We start from the raw sequence: 18564 nt of genomic DNA on the forward strand, positions 1-18564 counted from the left end.
ACAACAACAACAACAACGCTACCAGAGCTCCAGGTAGCCCTAGAAAAGTAAAGCACACATGTCCCTACCCCTTTCAGGCTGAGACCTACAGAGATGTGAGGGCAAGTGCCTAATCAAGATACCTCAGCACACGTTGACAATCTCGGAGTAAATGACTGGAAAAATAAAACGAACTCTCTAGACTCCCAAATAGTCCTTTACCAGAGTGAAAAGGCAGCGCCCACTCTGAGGAGGCAGAGCGGGAGAGTGCAATGGGCTGGAGCCAGGAGGTAAGGCAGGGCAGGGGAGACAGGAGGTGTTCAGGTGCCATGGGCTGTTTGGGGTCACTGAGGGGCCTCTTCTAAGTGGGCCCCTCAATCAGGCTTGGTGGGGGCTCTTGGAAAGCATAGAGGGCCAGGGACCCTCCTGCCACCCTTGCATTGTTCAGGAGTGGAGAGGCCACGGCGTGGGTCCAGAGCATCACAGGCCGGGGTTGCGCCGAAAGCGGGATAGGGACTGCTGGCCCTGTGGGTATAAAGACAGGGTGCCTCCTATAGGACCCTGCCTCCTCTCCTCTCCTCCTCTAGTCAGGAGCACCAGTCTACCTTTGTCCTTTTCTTCCCCATCACTGTGCGTCCAGTCGGGGCTTGACCAACCGCCAGGACCAGGGGCAGCATCTCGAGGGCAACGTGGTCTGCTGCTCCTGCTCCCCTCGGCAGGTCAGGGGTCCGTCCCCGCTCTGACCGCCCGCCCGCTCAGGTCCCCGAGTTGCGTGGAGGGCGGGCTTCCGGGTGGTGGCGTCAGGTGGCCGCCAGGCCCCGCCCCCGCCTCCTGCGCACCGGCCCCGGTCCCCGGCCTGGCGGTGCGGCGTCTATTCGGGGCGCGGCAGCGGAGCGGCCATGGAGGCGGGCGCCGGGGCCAGCGCGGGAGCCGCGGGCTGGAGCTGCACGGGCCCAGGTCAGAGCCGCCCGCCCTGACTCCCCACCACCCCTTCTGCTTCCTCATCCCCCTCCGGCGGTCGGGACCCCTAGACCCTCCCTCTCTGCAGGACACTGCCTCCTCTCCGCCCTGAGGCTGGCTCCCTCTGCCCCAGACCTTACCCAGGACGGGTCCTATTTCCCCACACCGGTCCCCCATCCAGGCCCTGCTCCTTCCTCCCCATCCCAACCCCTACCCGGTTGGCTCCATCTTCTCCATCCCGACCGCACCCTCCCTGGAAGCCCCTCCCCAGAGCCCTCTCTTTGCTAACCTCCACCCTACAGCCCCTCAGGCCCCGGAGGCGCCTGAGCACTAGACGAGGGGGGAGGACGAAGTCCAAAGAGAGAATGGAGAGAGGAAGGGAGTCGTGCAGCCCTGCACGTACCCCCCTCTTACAGCCCCCATCACCTGCTATCCCTTCTCGGAGCCACCTCACCCTTTCAGCCATGTCTTTACAGGCTCTCTTCCACCCTGGGCTTCCGCCTCCCTGTCCTCTCTCTGCTAAATATACACACACCTTCCTTCTGTCTGTGCTAGGCTAGGCGCCCCGAACAGGGGTGCTGACGAGGCAGGGAGGGGGTCCCGATGTCTGAGAGTGGAGCCGCCGCCGAGCCCTGCAGAGGGAGGCAGAGACCTCCACGGAGATTAAAAATCCCAGGGTTGAAGTGTTAGAAGGCATGTCCCCATCTCTTGCCCTACCTCAGCCCCCAGCGTCCCTGGCATCCCCCAATCCTTCCTCTCCGACTGCTCACAGGAGCCACGGTAACCACCTTAAGCTCCTATGAAGTATCTGATGGTTGTGAGAGGAAGAAAGGTCAACGCTGGGGGTCCCTGGAACGTCGGGGGATGCAAGCTATGGAGGGTGAGTTTCCCCCAATTCCCTTCCTTTCCTTCTTCCTCTGTCTGGCCCCTCTGACTCTGCTCAGCACATATTAGCCCTTCCCTCAGTTCACCTCTGCCCCCTCCTCCCTGAGTGAGCCCATCTTTCCACAGGGCACAGTCTCTGAAGGAAGTCCAGGGTGCATCCCTCTGGGACCCCTCTCCCCATTTAACCAGGTTATGTGTCCCCGGGAGCTGCCAGCCAGACAAAAAGGCTTGGTTAGACAGAGCTTCAAAGCAGTCTTCCAGCAGGGAGCTCTTCTCACAAACCTAGATCCCAAGCGACTGGTCTTTTAAGTGGCAGGGATCTGGACACATGTACACTGTCTTCATTTCTAATGAAGCTCAAGGCTTTGGTTCTCTCTGGTATCTTATCCAAAGAAGAAGGCTTAGCAGGGGATGGATGAGAAGGTCAGCCCCCTACCACCTGTCCCCACCACACCCATGGTCTGTTTTCTTGGACTTCCTTTAAAGTATCCCCAGACCTCACTGCAATCTCATTGTGGACAACCCTGTTTTTCCATGGGCCCCAGATGAACCTCAGGCTGCTGACATTGGAGAAAAGAAGACCAGAGATTCAGAACTTTAAAACAAAGCAAGCAATGGCCATCCTGTTATTTAGAGAAACTGCATTGCAGTAAAGTGGGGATGCCCAGTAGTCAGAGGCTGGTGACAGGTGCACCCCAGTTTCCAAACACATTAAAGTGACCGGACTTTCTTTTACACTCAAGTCTTACCTAAGATTTCCCTTGAGAACTACCCTGTGGTCAGAAGGACAGGCCGCCTAACACTCAGGGAGGGGAGAGGAGACCTCAAGATACCCAGCAGGAAGGGGGACCTGGCAAGAAAGAACACTTCCGAGAGGCTGTTTGCCTTTACTGAGGTGCCAGCTCTTCTCCAGGAAAACTTTCAGCATCATTTTGCTCTATGTTTTCTTTCTCTGCCTACTGACATGCAATGCTTCCTTAATACATATGTTGTTGTTTAGGTGTCAATGAATCAGTTCTGACTCTTAGTGACCCTGTATAGGGTTTCCAAGGAGCAGCTGGTAGTTTTGAACTGCTGACCTTGCTGTTCAGACCGACCTTGCAGCCTGGTGCTTATCCTATAGTGCCACATGATCTATATATATTGTTGTTGTTGTTATGTGCTGTGGAGTCGGTTCTGACTCATAGCGACCCTGTACAGGGTTTCCAAGTCTATAAATCTTTACGGGAGCAGAAAGCCTCATCTTTCTCCCATGGAATAGCTGGTAGTTTAGAACTGCTGACCATGAGATTAGCAGCTCGATTCGTAACCACTACGCTACCAGAGCTCCTATATATATAGGTATTACATATATTAAGGAAGCATTGCATGTCAGTAGGTAGAGAACGAACACATCAAACAAAATCATTCTAAATGTTTTCCTGAGTTCCATAAGTGGTTCAATGGCTGATATTTCAGAAGTATATTGCCAGGGCTTTCTTCTGAGGTGCCTCTGGGTGAAATCTAACCACCATATATATGTATTGAGTCCTGGTGTGGCACTGTGGACTAATGTGCTGGACTGCAAGGTTGGTTTGAACTATAAGGTTGGCAATTCAAGCTTACCAGCCATTCCTCAGAAACCCTGTACAAGGTCGCTGAGTCGAAACCAACTCAACGGCACTTAACAACATTATATGGCACTCAACAACAACAACAATGTATTAAGGAAGCATTGCGTATCATTAGGTAGAGAAAGAACACATCAAATAAAATGATTCTAAATGTTTTCCTGGTATGACACTGGACCAAAAAGTCTGCTGGAACCCCAAAGTCAGCGGTTTGAACCCACCAGCTGCTCCTGGGAAACCCTATTCAGGGTGGCTATGAGTCAGAACTGACTCGACGGCATTTAACGAAAAAAAAACAACAACATGTGTATGTGTATATATATGTATGTATATATTTATATTTGTTGTTGTTAAATACTGTTGAATCAGTTCCAACTCATAGGGACCCTGTATAGGATTTCCAAGGAGTGACTGGTGCATTTGAACCACTAACCTTGAGGTTAGCAGTCCAGTGCTTATTTTACAGTACCACACCAGTGGATAAGAACTGCTAACCTCGAGATCGATGATTCAAACCTACCAGCTGCTCCTTGGAAACCCTTTATAAGGTCACTATGAGTCAGAACTGACCCGACCAATAACATTTAATAATAACATATATATCTACATATACTATACGTACACACACATGCACATGTATCCATATATGTACCATATGCATAGCATATATAATAAATATGGTTCGTATATTATAGATCATTGTTGTTGTTAAGTGCCATCGAGTCGGTTCCGTCCCATAGCGACCCTGTATAGGGTTTCCGAGGAGCAGGTGGTGAGCTTGAACCGCCGACCTTGCAGTTCAAATGGTTTTGCAGTCTGACACATTAACCCACAGCGCCACAATGCATAGCATATATAATATATACTCTGAGACACACACACACACATAGTTGCCATAGAGTCAGTGTGGACTCATAGCAGCCCCAGACATATCGGATTAGAACTGAGCTCTGTAAGTTTTTTAATGGCTGATTTTTTCAGAAGTAGTTGCCAGGACTTTCTTCTGAGGTCCCTCTAGGTAGAGTCTAGCCCCCAACCTTTCAGATAGTAGCCGAGAGCATTGTTTGTACAACCCGAGGACTCCTTTCTTACCATGGAAAGGCTAATTTTTCACAAGGCACTTGAATACTTTTTAAACTTTCTACAACCCCTACCCCCATTCAAACTAACCCTTGCTCCATTTTGCCTGAAGACACATCCAATGTCTGATATGTTTCTTGCCTTCTTGCCCCACTTCCCAGATGCCAGGACTAGAACAACTAGACAGGATTAGGAAGGCCTGAGATGGGGAGGGACTGCCGTCCAACTTGACCCTCATACCTGAAGACTCACCATGAGTGCAGGTCCTGCCAGAGGCTCCCTAGGGGACACCAGGTGGCACCATGATACCATCTCTACCCTTCAGCAGTGAGGTGGAAGAACTGTGCCAGGAAGTTGGCTCTGACTTGCGTCTGGGGTGGGTGTTTCTCCTAGGGGAGGTGTTACTCCCTGCTCTCTATGAGGAGGAAGAGGAGGAGGAAGAAGAAGAAGAGGAAGAACCAGTGCAGAAAAGCAGCAGCATGGGCTCCCTGTCACTTGGCAAACACCGGGGCCTGAGCCTCACCGAGACGGAGCTGGACGAACTGAGGGCTCAGGTGTTGCAGCTGGTGACAGAGCTCGAGGAGACACGGGAGCTGGCAGGACAGCATGAGGACGACTCCCTGGAGCTGCAGGGTGAGCACCTGTGCAGGATCTGGGTAGGCCTGGGGTGCTGCACCCACAGCTCCCAGGCCTGACCGGGCTGTCTCCCCACAGGGCTCCTGGAAGATGAGCGGCTGGCCAGTGCTCAGCAGGCAGAGGTGTTCACCAAGCAGATCCAGCAACTCCAAGGTAACTCCGGGGTCTAGAGCTGGAGGAAGGAGCCTTGAGGTAAAGCACTCAGCTGCTTATTGAAAGGTTGATGGTTCAGAACCACCCAGCAACTGCTCTGCAGAAGAAATACCTGGTGATCTGCTTCCATGAAGATTACTGCCCAGAACATCCTATGGGCAGTTCGAGTCCACATCAGTAACAGGACTGGAGGGGAGGTGGACAACCAAGTACTTATCGCCTAAGTGTCTGACTAAAGTGTAGTAGGCAAAAATAACCTAATTCAGTACTTCTACTGCGTTTTCCTCCACTGTTCTCACCCTTTTCTCTACATTCTCCCCTTTACCTAATTTCTTCTTCACATCTCTAGCCGACTCTTCTGTCTTCTCCTGCCCTTTCTTGTCCTCCCTTCTCTCCTCTTCTTCTGGTCATCGCATTCCTTTTTCTATCCTTTAGCCTTCTTCTCCCTCACCCCTTTCTCTTTGTTCTCCTGAGGGGTCAGTGTCAGTGATGGGTGAACAGAGTTGGACTTCAGGCCAGATTCCTTTTCCTGTCCTTCCAAGGGCACCATCAGAAAGGACAATTCCAGCCAATGAGAAATGACTGGAAGGGACTCTGCATTTCTTAAGGAGAGCTCATGAGAAGGCTGCTTACTCCCCAGGACAGCCCAGAATCCCATCCTGCCAACATCCACGTCTCTTTGTCTGTGGGATGCAATAAAACCGGCGTTCCACGTTTTACTGCACCACCAAATACAAAGGCAGCTTCTATTACTTCTGCGGATTTTTGGTAGGTTTAGGGGAGCTGCCCTAGAAAACAGCAGGGATTCTCCAGAGAGAAGTTAGATCAAGCCAAAAGAAAAGTGTAAATGGAGAACAAAGGATGGCCAGGAAGCAGACCTGGAGAAAGGGCAAGCAAAGGTGTAGAAAGAGGAGAAAAGAATGGGAAAGGAATGTAAGTAAAGGTTGTTGTATGCTGTGGAGTCAGTTCCAACTCATAGTGACCCTAATAGGGTTTATGAGGCTGTAAAACTTTAAAGGAGCAGAAAGCCTCATCTTTCTCCCACAGAACAGCTGGTAGGTTCGAACTGCTGACCTTGAGATTAGCAGCCCAATTCGTAACCAAAGCTCCTTGTAAATAAAGGTAGATGCAGGAAATGTTGGCAGTGAAAAGGAGGGAGGAGGGATGTATTGCCCTGGGAGAAAGAATGTGGGCTTTGGCCTCAGGTTATCTGGGTTCTTGGGCCCATCTCAATCACTAATAAGCTTTGTGCTCTTGGACAAGTCACTGTTTTTGTTGGTTTAAGGTTTTTATTGTGGACTGAGTGAAAGTTTATAGGGCAGATCATCAGTTTTACAGTCAACAAATCATACACTTTGTTTCATTACAATGATTATAATCCCCTCCATGTGCCATCAGTTAACAGTGTTTCTCTCTATTCACTTTAGCTCTTTTTTTTTTAAATACTCAGACATATATAATACTTTACACCACCGAAGGGCACATTCTGCAAGTCTGCCTCCTGGTCACCAGCTCTTAGTCCCTCTCTTCCTATGAATCTAAAGTCCTCAGCTGCTCCCTCTCTCTCTCTCCATGTCCCCATCTCTGCCTCCATCTCTGGTGTTGCTACTTCTCTGGATGAGGTCTTACATTCTACTTGTGCTCCTCTTCCTTGATGGTCCTAGGGTCCTTTGTTTCTGGGCTATAAGATTAACTACTCCTCCATTTTTGTTACAAAACGTCTACCTTTACAATTGTGACAGTCACAGTTAGTCATGATAACAATTACTCAACTAATCATTCTTATGATTGAATCATAAGAATCTTATCCCTCTCTCTTTTCACCAGACCCATCTAGACAAGATGAAAACTATTCAGTGGGGACTCTTTCTTCCCACACACACTCTTAAGCGAAACTCCCCCTTGAAACCTTGTGAGCCAGTCACTTCTTGCTTTTATCATCCCCTTATTTTAGGTAGCCAATATCTAAGTTGCCCATCCCTATCTATCTCCTGTGTACAGAGGGGATAGCATTGAAACTTGATGTGAAGACTCCTTCCCTCTCAGCTGGTATTTAGAGTTACTACCTCGATGAGTAAGGAGCTGTGGTAGCATAGTGGTTATGAATCGGGCCTATAATCTCAAAGTCAGCAGTTTGAAACTACCAGCTTTTCCGTGGGAGAAAGATAAAACTTTTTGCTCCTGTAAAGATTTACAGCCTCAGAAACCTTGTACAGGGTCACTATGAGTCAGAACTGACTCCACTACTCCATGAGTATAGGTCAAGTTCATCAAATTGTAGCAATTTACCCTCATTATCTTTATCAAAAATTGTTTTGTTATTTTTTTTTTATCTTCCTTTAGTCGAGTTCTGATTATCAAGCCATTGAGGCTAGGTCAAATGGGTACTATCTGCAAGTTGGGTGTTCTTGTGCATCTCCTCTCACTTCATATCAGCTGGAGGCTTCACTCTCAGCTCTAGCCCTCTGTGGCTATGTCCTGGTCCATAAGCTCAGGTGTCCCCAGGTCTCACCACACTTTAGACCAACCAGCCCTTCCTCTTCTCTCTCTCATTTCCAGGTCAATGGGAGTCTATGGAATGTGGTTGAACTCAGTGTATTTCTTTCCCCCTCTTCCACTCACCAGTAGACTAATATGGTCCCCAGCAAGCTTACATGCCTGCTCATGTGTTCCCTTTGAGTTTCAGTCTTGGAGGGGGATTTGTCCTAAAGAAACTTGATTGCTTGCCTTGATGGCTTCTCAGTGAGCAACTTACTTATTCTTGTAGTAGCCAGTCATATAGCCATTTTTATTTTGTGTTTTTCCTGATGATCTTTCTTTGAAGATGTATCTTCTGTCACTCTAGCTGTTCCAGGCTGATCTGCTGGTCAAGTCACTTTTATCTTTATAAGACTTAGTTCTTATTCTAAGGAGCTCTGGTAGCATAGTGGTTACGAATCAGGCTGTTAATCTCACAGTCAGCAGTTCAAAACTACCAGCTGTTCTGCTGGCGAAAATGAGGCTTTCTGCTCCTGTAAAGATTTGCAGCTTCAGAAACCCTCTACAGGGTCACTATGAGTCAGAACTGACTCCACTGCACATAACAACAACAACAAATATGTCTAATTCTTTTGTTTGGTGGTGGTGGATATGTGCCATGGAGTTGGTTCTAACTCATAATGACCCTGTATAGGGTTTCCAAGGCTGTAGTTTTTGTTTTGTTTTGTTTTAATAAATGTTTTATTGTGAACTGTGTGATAGTTTACATGGGAGAACATTAGTTTTACATTCATTCTATTATACATCATTTCATTGCCATAGTTACCATCCCATCCATGCATCATCACCCAACCAAAGGGTATACCCTGCAAGCCTGCCTCTGCCCCCCCGCCCATGGTCCTCAGCACTCCATCTCTTCATGTCATCTTCTCTGCCTCCATCTCAGTCCTCACTACTTCTCTGGGTAGGGTCCCCCTCTCCCAAGGCTATAGATCTTTACAGGAGCAGAAAGCCTCATCTTTCTCCTGCGGAATCACTGGTAGTTTCGAACTGTTGACCTTGAGGTTAGCAGCCCAACTCATAACCACTACGCTACCAGAGCTCCTTATTCATTTGTTTATCAACCATTAACTGAATGTCTATGTGCTTAGAAGACCAGCCATGCAGAGGACAGACCACATCCCTGCCTGAATTAAAAATACATTCTACTGGGAAGCGGCAGAAAATAAACCAATAATCAGATAGCAATACCAGCTCGGGTGGCAATAAATAATATGAAAACCACATAATAATATGATAGGCAGAGATGGAGTAAGATAGGAATTTATTGGCAAAGAACAAGCTTAGGGGCTAGGGAGTCATTTAAAAATTGTTACCGAATTGTTGAGTTTAATATAGCTAGTAGAATCCTGAAGACCTGATAAGCAATAGACTCGCCTAACTCGACAGTTCAAACCCCCAGCCGCTCTTTGGAAATTCTACATAATGTCCCTTAGAGTAAGAACTGACTTGATAGCACTTGACAACAGCATTCGAATCCTAGGGGGCCCCTAGTGGCCATGGAATAACCACAAGGCCAGCATTTTCAACCTACCAACTGTTCAACTTGTAGGAGGCTTTCTGCTCCTGTAAAGATTTACAGCCTTGCAAACCCTACATAGGATTGCTATCAGTCAGAATCAACTAGATGGCAGTAGGTTTGGTTTTGGGTATTAGAATCTAAGTGAATATGTTAAGAAGGCAGTTGGCTCTGTGACTCCAGAAATGGGGGAGAAGTCAGAGCTGGAGATACAAAATTAATTGTCATCAGCATAGAGATGGGATTACAATCTATGGGAGCTCACTGTGCAATCACACAGAGTAACGCAGGAAAAGGAGAGAGAGGGGTCCAGCCCCACCCCCACCCCCACCGCACACACACGCCAAAACAAAAAACACTGAAACAAACAAAACAAAAAAGCCTGAAATAGGAGGAACTCCTGAAGTGTTTCATGTCCTGGAAATCAAGAGCAGAAAAAAGATGTTTTGTTAAATACCATTGAGTCAGTTCCAACAGCGACCCTGTATAGGGTTTCTGAGGAGCGGCTGGTGACCTTGAAACGCTGATCTGGAACCACCAACCTTGGGGTTCAAATCGGCTTTCCAGTCTAGCATATTAACCCACAGCACCACACCAAGACTCTGTTGTTGTTGTTAAGTGCCATCGAGTCGGTTCCAACCCATAGCGACCCTGTATAGGGTTTCCGAGGAGCAGCTGGTGAGCTTGAACCACCAACCTTGCAGTTCAAACGGCTATGCAGTCTGGCGCATTAACCCACAGCACCACACCAGGACTCTAGAAAGGAGATAATGACAATGTTTTTGAAAACAAGCAGAGAAATAAGGTGGTAAGAAATAGGGTCAATGAAGGGTGTATATATATGTATATATGTTGTTGTTAAGTGCCTTGGAGTCAAGGGAGGATATATATATATATATATATATGTATGCTGTGGTTAAGTGCCTTAGAGTTGGTTCGGACTCATAGTGACCCAATATAGGGTTTCTGAGGAACGGCTGGTGGGTTTGAACTGCCAACCTGTGGCTAGTAGTCCAGTGCTTATCCTACAAAGTCACACCAGTACTCTATGTAAGTCCATGTATATACATGTTGTTATTAAGTGCTGTCCAGTTAGTCATTCAACTCATAGTGACCCTGTATAGGGTTTCTGAGGCAGTACATCTTTGCGGGGGCAGGAAGCTTCATCTTTCTCCGGTAGAGCAGGTGGTGGGCTCAAACCACCGACCTTGTGGTTTGAAGTCTAGTGCTTATCACATGGAGCCACCGTGCTGTATAAATATGTACATGTGTGTTGTTGCTGTAAAGTGCAGTTGAGTCAGTTCTGACTCATAATGACCCTTTATAGGGTTTCCCAGGCTTTAAATATTCGTGGGAGCAGAAGACCTCTCCCTTAGAGCTGCTGGCAGGCTGAGACCACAGACCTTATGGTTCAAAATTCAGTGCTTATTGTATAGAGCTACCGGACTCCAATATATATATATATATAGTGTGATGTTTGTATGATGAAGGGAAAGAGGCAATGGAAAAGAAAAAAGCAAGATCCTTTTTGCTGGGAGAAGGAACATTCTTCCTTTCAAATAGGAGGGTAGTCATACAATCAAAGTGGGGATGCGAGTTGGCAGCCACCTGTGAAAGTAAAAGTTCTGGACCTATACCTACTTAGTAGGGTATGGCGCTGTGGGATCATCAGTGGATTGCCAACCATAGACCCATGGTTCAAACCCAGCAGTCGCTCCTCGGAAACCCTATACAGGGTCGCTATGAGTGGGAGTCGACTGGGCGTCACTTAACAACAACGGGGTGGCTTCTAGGATGAGCTCTAATGCAGGTCAGCTGCGGGAGACCTGGTCAAGGCCTCCGCAGGTGGAAACTCAGGTTGTCCTTGCGCACGCGCATCACCCGTTTCCGCCGAGAGGGGGCGCGCGCGCATCCGGAGGCAGCTGGTGGTGTGAGGCCGTTCTGGCCGCCACAGCCCCTCTGGGGCCGGGACCGGCCCGTTGGCGGGAGGCCCCCCAAAGAGACCGCATGTGGGGGGCCGACGAGATGGAGTCTATAACCAGTGAGTGATTATCCACTTCTCTGCCCACAGCTCGGTTTCCGGTCGCTGGATTCGTCCCGGCGGCCCCAGTCCCACAGTCAACCCGGCGGCGGCACTTCAGGGCCCCTCCAACCCTCAGCTAGAGCCCACCCCCTCCGCCTCCTCCCCGGCTGCCGATCCTCCAGCCTGGCGCCTTCCTCCCTTCCCCAGTGGAGGCCGTTTTAGGGTCAAAGGAAAAGCGGAAGGGGTTTTGAACCCCGTGGTCAAATGCGTGTTAGGGAAGTGATCTGTTCCCCATAGAAAGCCCACCGGAGACTTAGGGCCATTATCCTACTGGCCAATTGGCTCACGTGCCTTCTCCACTCAGCTCAGTCCCAAGAGAGAGGCCGCATAGGTGGGTGGTGTCCACTGCTCTGGGCCCCACTCTCTGCCTTTCCACCCATTCTGACTCAGGGACCCTAGAGGACACAGTAGAACTGCCCCCTAGGGATTCCAAAACTGCCCATCTGTATGAGAGCAGACAGCCTCATCGTTCTCCTGCCCAGTGGGCTGGTGGATTTGAACCACCAACCTGGTGGTCAGCAGTCCATATGCTTAACCCGTGGTGCCACCAGGGCTCCTTGGAGCTAAAGCAGAGACCATGAAATAGGAAGGAAGTGGACATGCTTGAGCGAGGCTCGGCGTTGATCAATAAGTACTGTTGAATAGATCAGAAAAGAGGAAGACTCTAGAACCGGAAGGATGGCAGCAGATGTGCCTGGACTGTACATGTGAGCTGGAGAGCGTAGGGCTGGGGACCCTCTCTGGAGCCCTTGTCCCCTCAGTGCTTACATATGTCCACATTTTCCTTTTCAAAAGTCGCTGCGCTGTTCTAATTTTTAGAAAATACCCAAGCATGTCCTTCTGCACACATAGTAGGTATTCAGTAAAATTCAATTGTGGGGGTGAAGCCCTGCCTCATGCATAAATGTTGTTATTAGGTGCCATTAAATTGGTTCCAACTCACAGCAGCTCTGTGTCCAACAAACTGAAATACAACCTGGTCCTGCCTTATCCTCACAGTATTGCTACAATGGAGCCCATTGTTGCAGCCATTGCCAGCCCATCTTGTTGAGTCTCTCTTTTTTTTTCTTGCTGACCCTGGTGTGGCGCTGTAGGATACGTTGTTGTTGTTGTTGTTGTCGTTAAGTGCCATCAAGTCGGTTCTGACCCGTAGTGATCCTGAACAGGGTTTCCGAGGCTGTAAATCTTTATGGGAACAGAAAGCCTTATTTTTCTCCCGGGGTAGTTTCGAACTGCTGACCTTGAGGTTCATAGCCCAATTCATAACACTAGGCTACCAGAGCGCCTTACTCGACCACAATGTTGGCTTGAACCACAAGGTCAGCGGTTCAAATCCACTAGCTGCTCCCTCCTATACAGGGTCGCTATGAGTTAGAACCGACTGGACAGCACTTCACAGCAGCAACACACTTTATCAAGAGTCCTGGTGTAAGGCTGTAGGATAAGCACTTGACCATAAGATCAGTTTGAACCTCATGAATGAGAGTTCAAACTCACCAGCCACTCCTTGGAAACCCTACACAGGGTCGCTATGAGTTGGATCCGACTCGACAGCACTTAACAACAGTATTAATACTTTCTTAAGGAGTCCTGGTGTAGAACTGTAGGATAAGTACTGGGCTGCTTATCAAAAGGTTGGCAGTTCAAATCCACCAGTCACTCCTTGCCTTTGCCTTTAACAGCAACAAAATACTTTATCAAAGCATGATATGCCCTTTTCAGTGGACTAGTCCTTCCTGGTGACATGTCCAAAGTACATGTTAAGCACCATCAAGTTGATTCTGACCCATAGTGACCCTACATCGACCTTGCAGTTCAAATGACTTTGCAGTCTGATGTATTAGCCCACAGTGCCACACCAGGACATGAGACATGCATAAATACAGCAGTTTATTGCACTGCATTGTGCCTGAATTCATTATTGGGGTCAGTGACTTTTACTCTCTCTGTCCATCCACTTTTAGGCTCAGCTGATCCCAGGTGGGTATCTGTGTCCAGAAACCCTGAGGTGCCCACAGATAAAGAGCGTTCTAAGCTCTGACACCTATTTCTTTTGTAACTCAAAAAAATTCTTTACTCTAAAACATAGGCATGTGAAAATCGAAATAGTACAGATAATATGATGTAGAAATAAAAACCCCAGCACATGCTAACCTGCTGCTCAGAAGCCACCAGCCTTTATGATCTGAAGCTGGCGCTTTCCAGACCTTTTTCTATGGATTTGTATATTTAATGTGCAGATATACGTTGTTGTTGTGAAGTGCCATCGAGTCAGTTCTGACCCATGGCAACCCTGTATAGGGTTTCTGAGGAGCAGCTGGTGAGCTTGAACTGCCAACCTTGCAGTTCAAACAGTTTTGCAGTCTGGCACATTAACCCACAGCGCCACACCAGGATATATGTATATTATACCAATTTGTTTTATAAAAACTAAGACAATACCATGTATTTTATGGCTTATTTTCTTTCTAGTAAATATATTGTGGAAACCTTTTCACATCTTTAGGGTTACTGCTTTCTTTTAAATGACTACATTGTATTCTATTTAAAACCAAACCACTTGTTGCTGTTGAATTAATTCCAACTCAACAGCAACGCTATAGGACAGACTAGAGCTGCTCTGTACAGCCAACTTTAGAGGACCTAGTGGAACTGCTTTGTAGGATTTCCAGGACTGTATTCTTTATGGAAGACTTCCATGTCTCTCCCATGGAGCAGCTGGTGGATTCCAACCACTGATCTTCTGGTTGGCAGCCAAGCATTTAACCATTGTACTACGAGGGTTCCTTATAGTCTAGTTAACCATCGTCTAGTTAAGCAATCCCATATTGAAGGACATTTAGGTTATTTTGCCACGTTTGGTTAGCATGCAGTGAATCTACATTTGGATTTCAGCTGTGACCTTAATACACTTTGGGACCGGTGCTAACCACAGGCAGATCATGGGAGGTCTGAGACTGTATTTTCTGAGTTCCCAGGCTGAATATTGCAAGAATCACCTATGTTCATTTTTTATTCTGGGAATAGAACATCATCAGTAAAATTCTGTAAAATGAGATTGGTCTGTAATTCTCAGATGAATCCCTTGCTTATACTCTTGCTTTATAGTAGCCTAAATTATCCATTTTGGGGCTAAGCTCCCAAACCAACTTTTCTAAGGTACCATGTGACATGGATTGACCTCATCCCTTTACCCTATACCAGATGAAACCACACATCCCTGAGAGGGTGGAGACTGGGTTGTCAGGAGGCTGCTTTTAACTGTGCACCGCTGGGACAGAGCAGACTAGTTCGCTTGTCCTTTTGACCTAATCTCGGCCTTTGCAGGTGAGCTGCGCTCTCTCCGGGAGGAGATCTCCCTGTTGGAGCATGAGAAAGAAGTTGAACTGAAAGAAATAGAACAGGAGTTGCGCTTGGCCCAGACTGAAATCCGGACTCTGCGGCAAGCAGCAGAGGATTCGGCGACCGAGCATGAGAGTGACATAGCTTCCCTGCAGGAGGACCTGCTAAGGCTGCAGACAGAGCTCGATGACATGGAGCGCATCCGGGGGGAGTATGAGCTCGAGATCTCCTCCCTCCGGGCAGAAATGGAAATGAAGAGCTCTTACCCATCCAGTACCTTAACTTCCTCTGATATCTCTGACTTGCAAGGTAAGAGAACAGCCCTGATCTTGGTCTCCTAGTCAGTGAAGTCAGGCAAAGAGAAGGTGGTAGATCCTAAATTGGGAAACTTCGAGAAAAAAAAATCTCCAGGTTGCATTTGAGATTATAAAGGAGCAAAATGTACCCAGGTGTTACATAATGGTTTAAGAAACAACCCCGTGACAGTGGAAATTCTTCTTCAGAGGGCCATTTGTTGAGTGGACTCTGTGAATGCCCTTTCTGGGAGAGCTTCCAGTTGTAGGATGAGAGTAGAGGGCCTGCCACCTTGGGAAACTTCCCACCGGTCTGGCACCATGGCGTTTTTTCTGGATCACTTTATGGTGGGTCTCCAATCCTGCTTCCCAGTTCTTAGACTCTTCTAGCCCTCCCCAAAGGAGAAGCTTCAGGGGGCAACAAATGAGGACAGATGCCAGCTGGAGAGAAAGGGAGGTTATTTCTAGTAGCACATAAATGTGCTCAAAAGCTCAGAGCTCTGCTTTCAGACAGCAAGGCTCCTAGCTAGTTGCTAGGACTCATGATGCCAGAGAGCTTGCCTTTATCCTGAGGCTAGATTTATGATCTGGGTATAAGGGAGGCTCTATTTAGGCCAGGCCAAAGAGTGTCCATCAACAAGGAACCAAAGAACTTCAGATTTTTCTCGCTGTATCAAGCCTGTGGACTGCTGGTGCTAAGAAAGCCAGCTTGTTGTCTGTGTTGTTGAGTTGGTTCCTGCTTATAGTGACCTGTATAGGTTTCAGAGGAGCAGCTGGTGGGTTTGAACCGCCAGTCTTGTGATTAGTATTTCAGTGCTTATCCTATAGCACCACACCAGGCTTGCACAGTAGAAAGACCTCAGCTGGAGTTCGAGAGTAGAGTTCAGGACCCCAGTTCCACTAATTAGTGGGATGAACTTAGATGTTCTCTCTCTCTTAGCCTTAGTTTCTCGATCTGAGAATGTGAAATTGGAGTTGGTCTTTAACTCTTAAGTGATTCCTTAGAATCATTGGAAATTGCACAAAACCGGAGATTCTAGAATAGGAAAAGGATATTAAAGAAAATGGAATGAAACCCAGATAAATAGTGTCATTTTGTTAATAGTCAAGTACCAATGTTGGTTCCTTGGTTTAAACTGGTGCGTCATGGTAATGGAAAATGTTAACAGCAGGGACACCTGGGTGAGGACTCTCCCAGGAAAGGATCTCTCTTTTACTTTAAATCTAAAAACTAGTCTCAAATAAAAAGTTTATTTTAAAAAACATTACTGAACTATTTGGGAGCTCTGACTCCATACAATAAGCACTGACCTATGAACTACAAGGTCCATGGTTTGAGCCCGCCAGCTGCTCCATGGGAGAAAGATGAGACTTAAGATGAGGCTTTCTACTCCCGTGAAGCTGATAAGCCTTGGAAACCCTAGATAGGGTTGCTATGAGTCCGAACCAACTTGACAACACTTAACAACAACAACACAACTAGTTAGGAGTAGGGTGGTGTGGTGGGTTGATGCTGGGCTGCTAGGTCTGTGGTTCAAACCCACTACCTATTCCACAGGAGACAGATGAGCCAGTCTGCTTCTGTAAAGACCTACAGCCTTGGAAACCTCTGTCAATAGGGTTGCTGTGAGTCGGCGTCAACTTGATGGCAGTGGGTTTTGGACTAGGTCACTATGAGTTGGAACAGATTCCACAGCAAACAACATCTGGGGAGTAAATGAAGTGCCATGTTAAAAGCAGTCACACACTACCAGAGGCTGAAACTACTAAGTCTGATGATTAGCACATGGTTACTTTTCATTAAAGATTAGTTTCCTTCCTTCTGTGGTAGTCTGCAGTAGTCCAGGACTTCTGATCCTGGAATAGAGGGTGCAATTGGAATAGCTTTTCAGGGTGTTGAATCTTATGGTAGATAGAAGTTGTTAGTGCTTTCGATTCGGTTCTCACTCATAGTGCCCTGTATAGGTTTCAGAGGAGTGCTTGGTGGGTTTGACCAACCAGCCTTGTAGTTAGCACTCTAGTGCTTATCCTACAGTGCCACACCAAGCAGGTAAGATAGGTCCTAATTAAAGGGTCTGAATTAAAGCAAGTCAGTGTTGCTGACATTTCTGTAGAATTCATGAATAGTAATTCTTAATCATTAAGAAACAAAGCAGATAGGGGTATCTGTGTTATCGCAGCAGTAAAATGTATTGATGCCTGCTACTTAGGAACCTAATTGGACGTTCCAGGTGGCTAAGATGTGGGTCCACTTGAGGCAGACTTGCCTGTTAGTAGGTGAAAAGCCTTGGGAAGGATACCTGAGGAGCCCATCCAGGCCAGTGTATTCGATCAGATGATAGAGGGATACCAGAATACATGGGTTCTCTCTGAAAGGTGGATGGCAGTGTGTCATCTGACAGCTTTTTGTAACAAGAACCTAATAGGAAGGCAGTTTGAAACAGCTCAATGAAGCCCTTTCAACATAGCAAACCCCAAACTTAACCAAACCCTCCAAAGCTAGAGAAGTTTAAGACCGTGCTTTGGTGTTGGGGCTTTGAAGATTAATATACAGGGAACAATCTTCTGGGAGGATAAGAAGAGCAGCTGCCTTCTTCTCACAATGAGAAAGACCATTGCAGTGTGGAATTGTCTGGGCCCTGCCTCCTAAGCCTCTGCACGTAGTCTCGCTTTTGTCTTCACCTCCAGGGGTACAGTGTTGCCTTCTGCCCTCACATCTCTAGGTGGGAACGTTGAGGGCTGGTCATTAGGTTCTCACCTCTCTCTGCTTGTCCTCTGCAGAAGAACTGGAACAACTGCGGGAACGCTACCGCTACCTGAACGAGGAGTATCAGGCCCTGCAGGAGAGCAACAGCAGTCTCACAGGACAGCTTGCAGATCTGGAGAGTGAGAGGTACAGCCAAGAGGCCCTCTAGGACTCTGCCTTAGGCATATAGCAGCAGAGCATATGCTCCTGGAGAACCAATCCCTGTCATGGGACCCAAAGGAGACAGATATGCCTAGAAGCAGGCATGGGGTGGGGGGCGCTTAGGAGTAGAGTTGAGTATGTTCTAATATCATTTTCTTCCATTCCAGGCTTTGGGGTCTGTTTTGTGCCACTCTAGAGTATATTAGGATAAGCACTGGACTGCTAACTGCAAGGTCGGCAGTTCAAACTACTAGCTGCTCCTTGGAAACCACCCTACACAGGGTTGCTATGAGTCCGAACTGACTGATGGCACTTAACAACAACGGAGTGTATTAAAGGAGCCCTGGTGGTGCAGTGGTTAAGCACTTGGCTGCGAAGCAAAACGTTGGCAGTTTGAACCCACCAGTTGCTCCATGGAAGAAAAATGTGGCAGTCTGCTTTCATAAAGATTACAACCTGGAAAACGTTATGGGGACATTTTCTTTAACTGAGTCAGAATCGATTTAGTGGTAACTGGTTTTGGGCTAAAGTATATTAGAAGTGATTCCTTCCTTGCTGGCCCAGGCTTGATTCTGTCT

The 18564-nt window shown here is 47.6% G+C and overlaps 1 protein-coding gene across 2 annotated transcripts in view; it reads left to right on the top strand.

Moving 5' to 3' along the window:
• The first annotated feature begins 878 nt into the window (after nt 1–878).
• Nucleotides 879–18564, top strand: part of CCDC136 (coiled-coil domain containing 136) — a 28626-nt gene continuing 10940 nt past the window's right edge. Inside the window, exons 1-6 of one of the 2 annotated variants that reach the window (XM_006861113.1) lie at nt 879–936; nt 1712–1819; nt 4908–5147; nt 5229–5303; nt 14771–15058; nt 17860–17971. In XM_006861113.1, coding sequence (XP_006861175.1) covers nt 879–936; nt 1712–1819; nt 4908–5147; nt 5229–5303; nt 14771–15058; nt 17860–17971 — 881 coding nt within the window. Of the gene's footprint in view, nt 937–1707; nt 1820–4907; nt 5148–5228; nt 5304–14770; nt 15095–17859; nt 17972–18564 lie in introns of those variants that run through there. The other variant, XM_006861112.1, reaches the window with a different exon arrangement.

This window comes from Chrysochloris asiatica, unplaced genomic scaffold (assembly GCF_000296735.1).
Source record: "Chrysochloris asiatica unplaced genomic scaffold, ChrAsi1.0 scaffold00041, whole genome shotgun sequence".
Lineage (NCBI taxonomy): Eukaryota > Metazoa > Chordata > Mammalia > Afrosoricida > Chrysochloridae > Chrysochloris > Chrysochloris asiatica.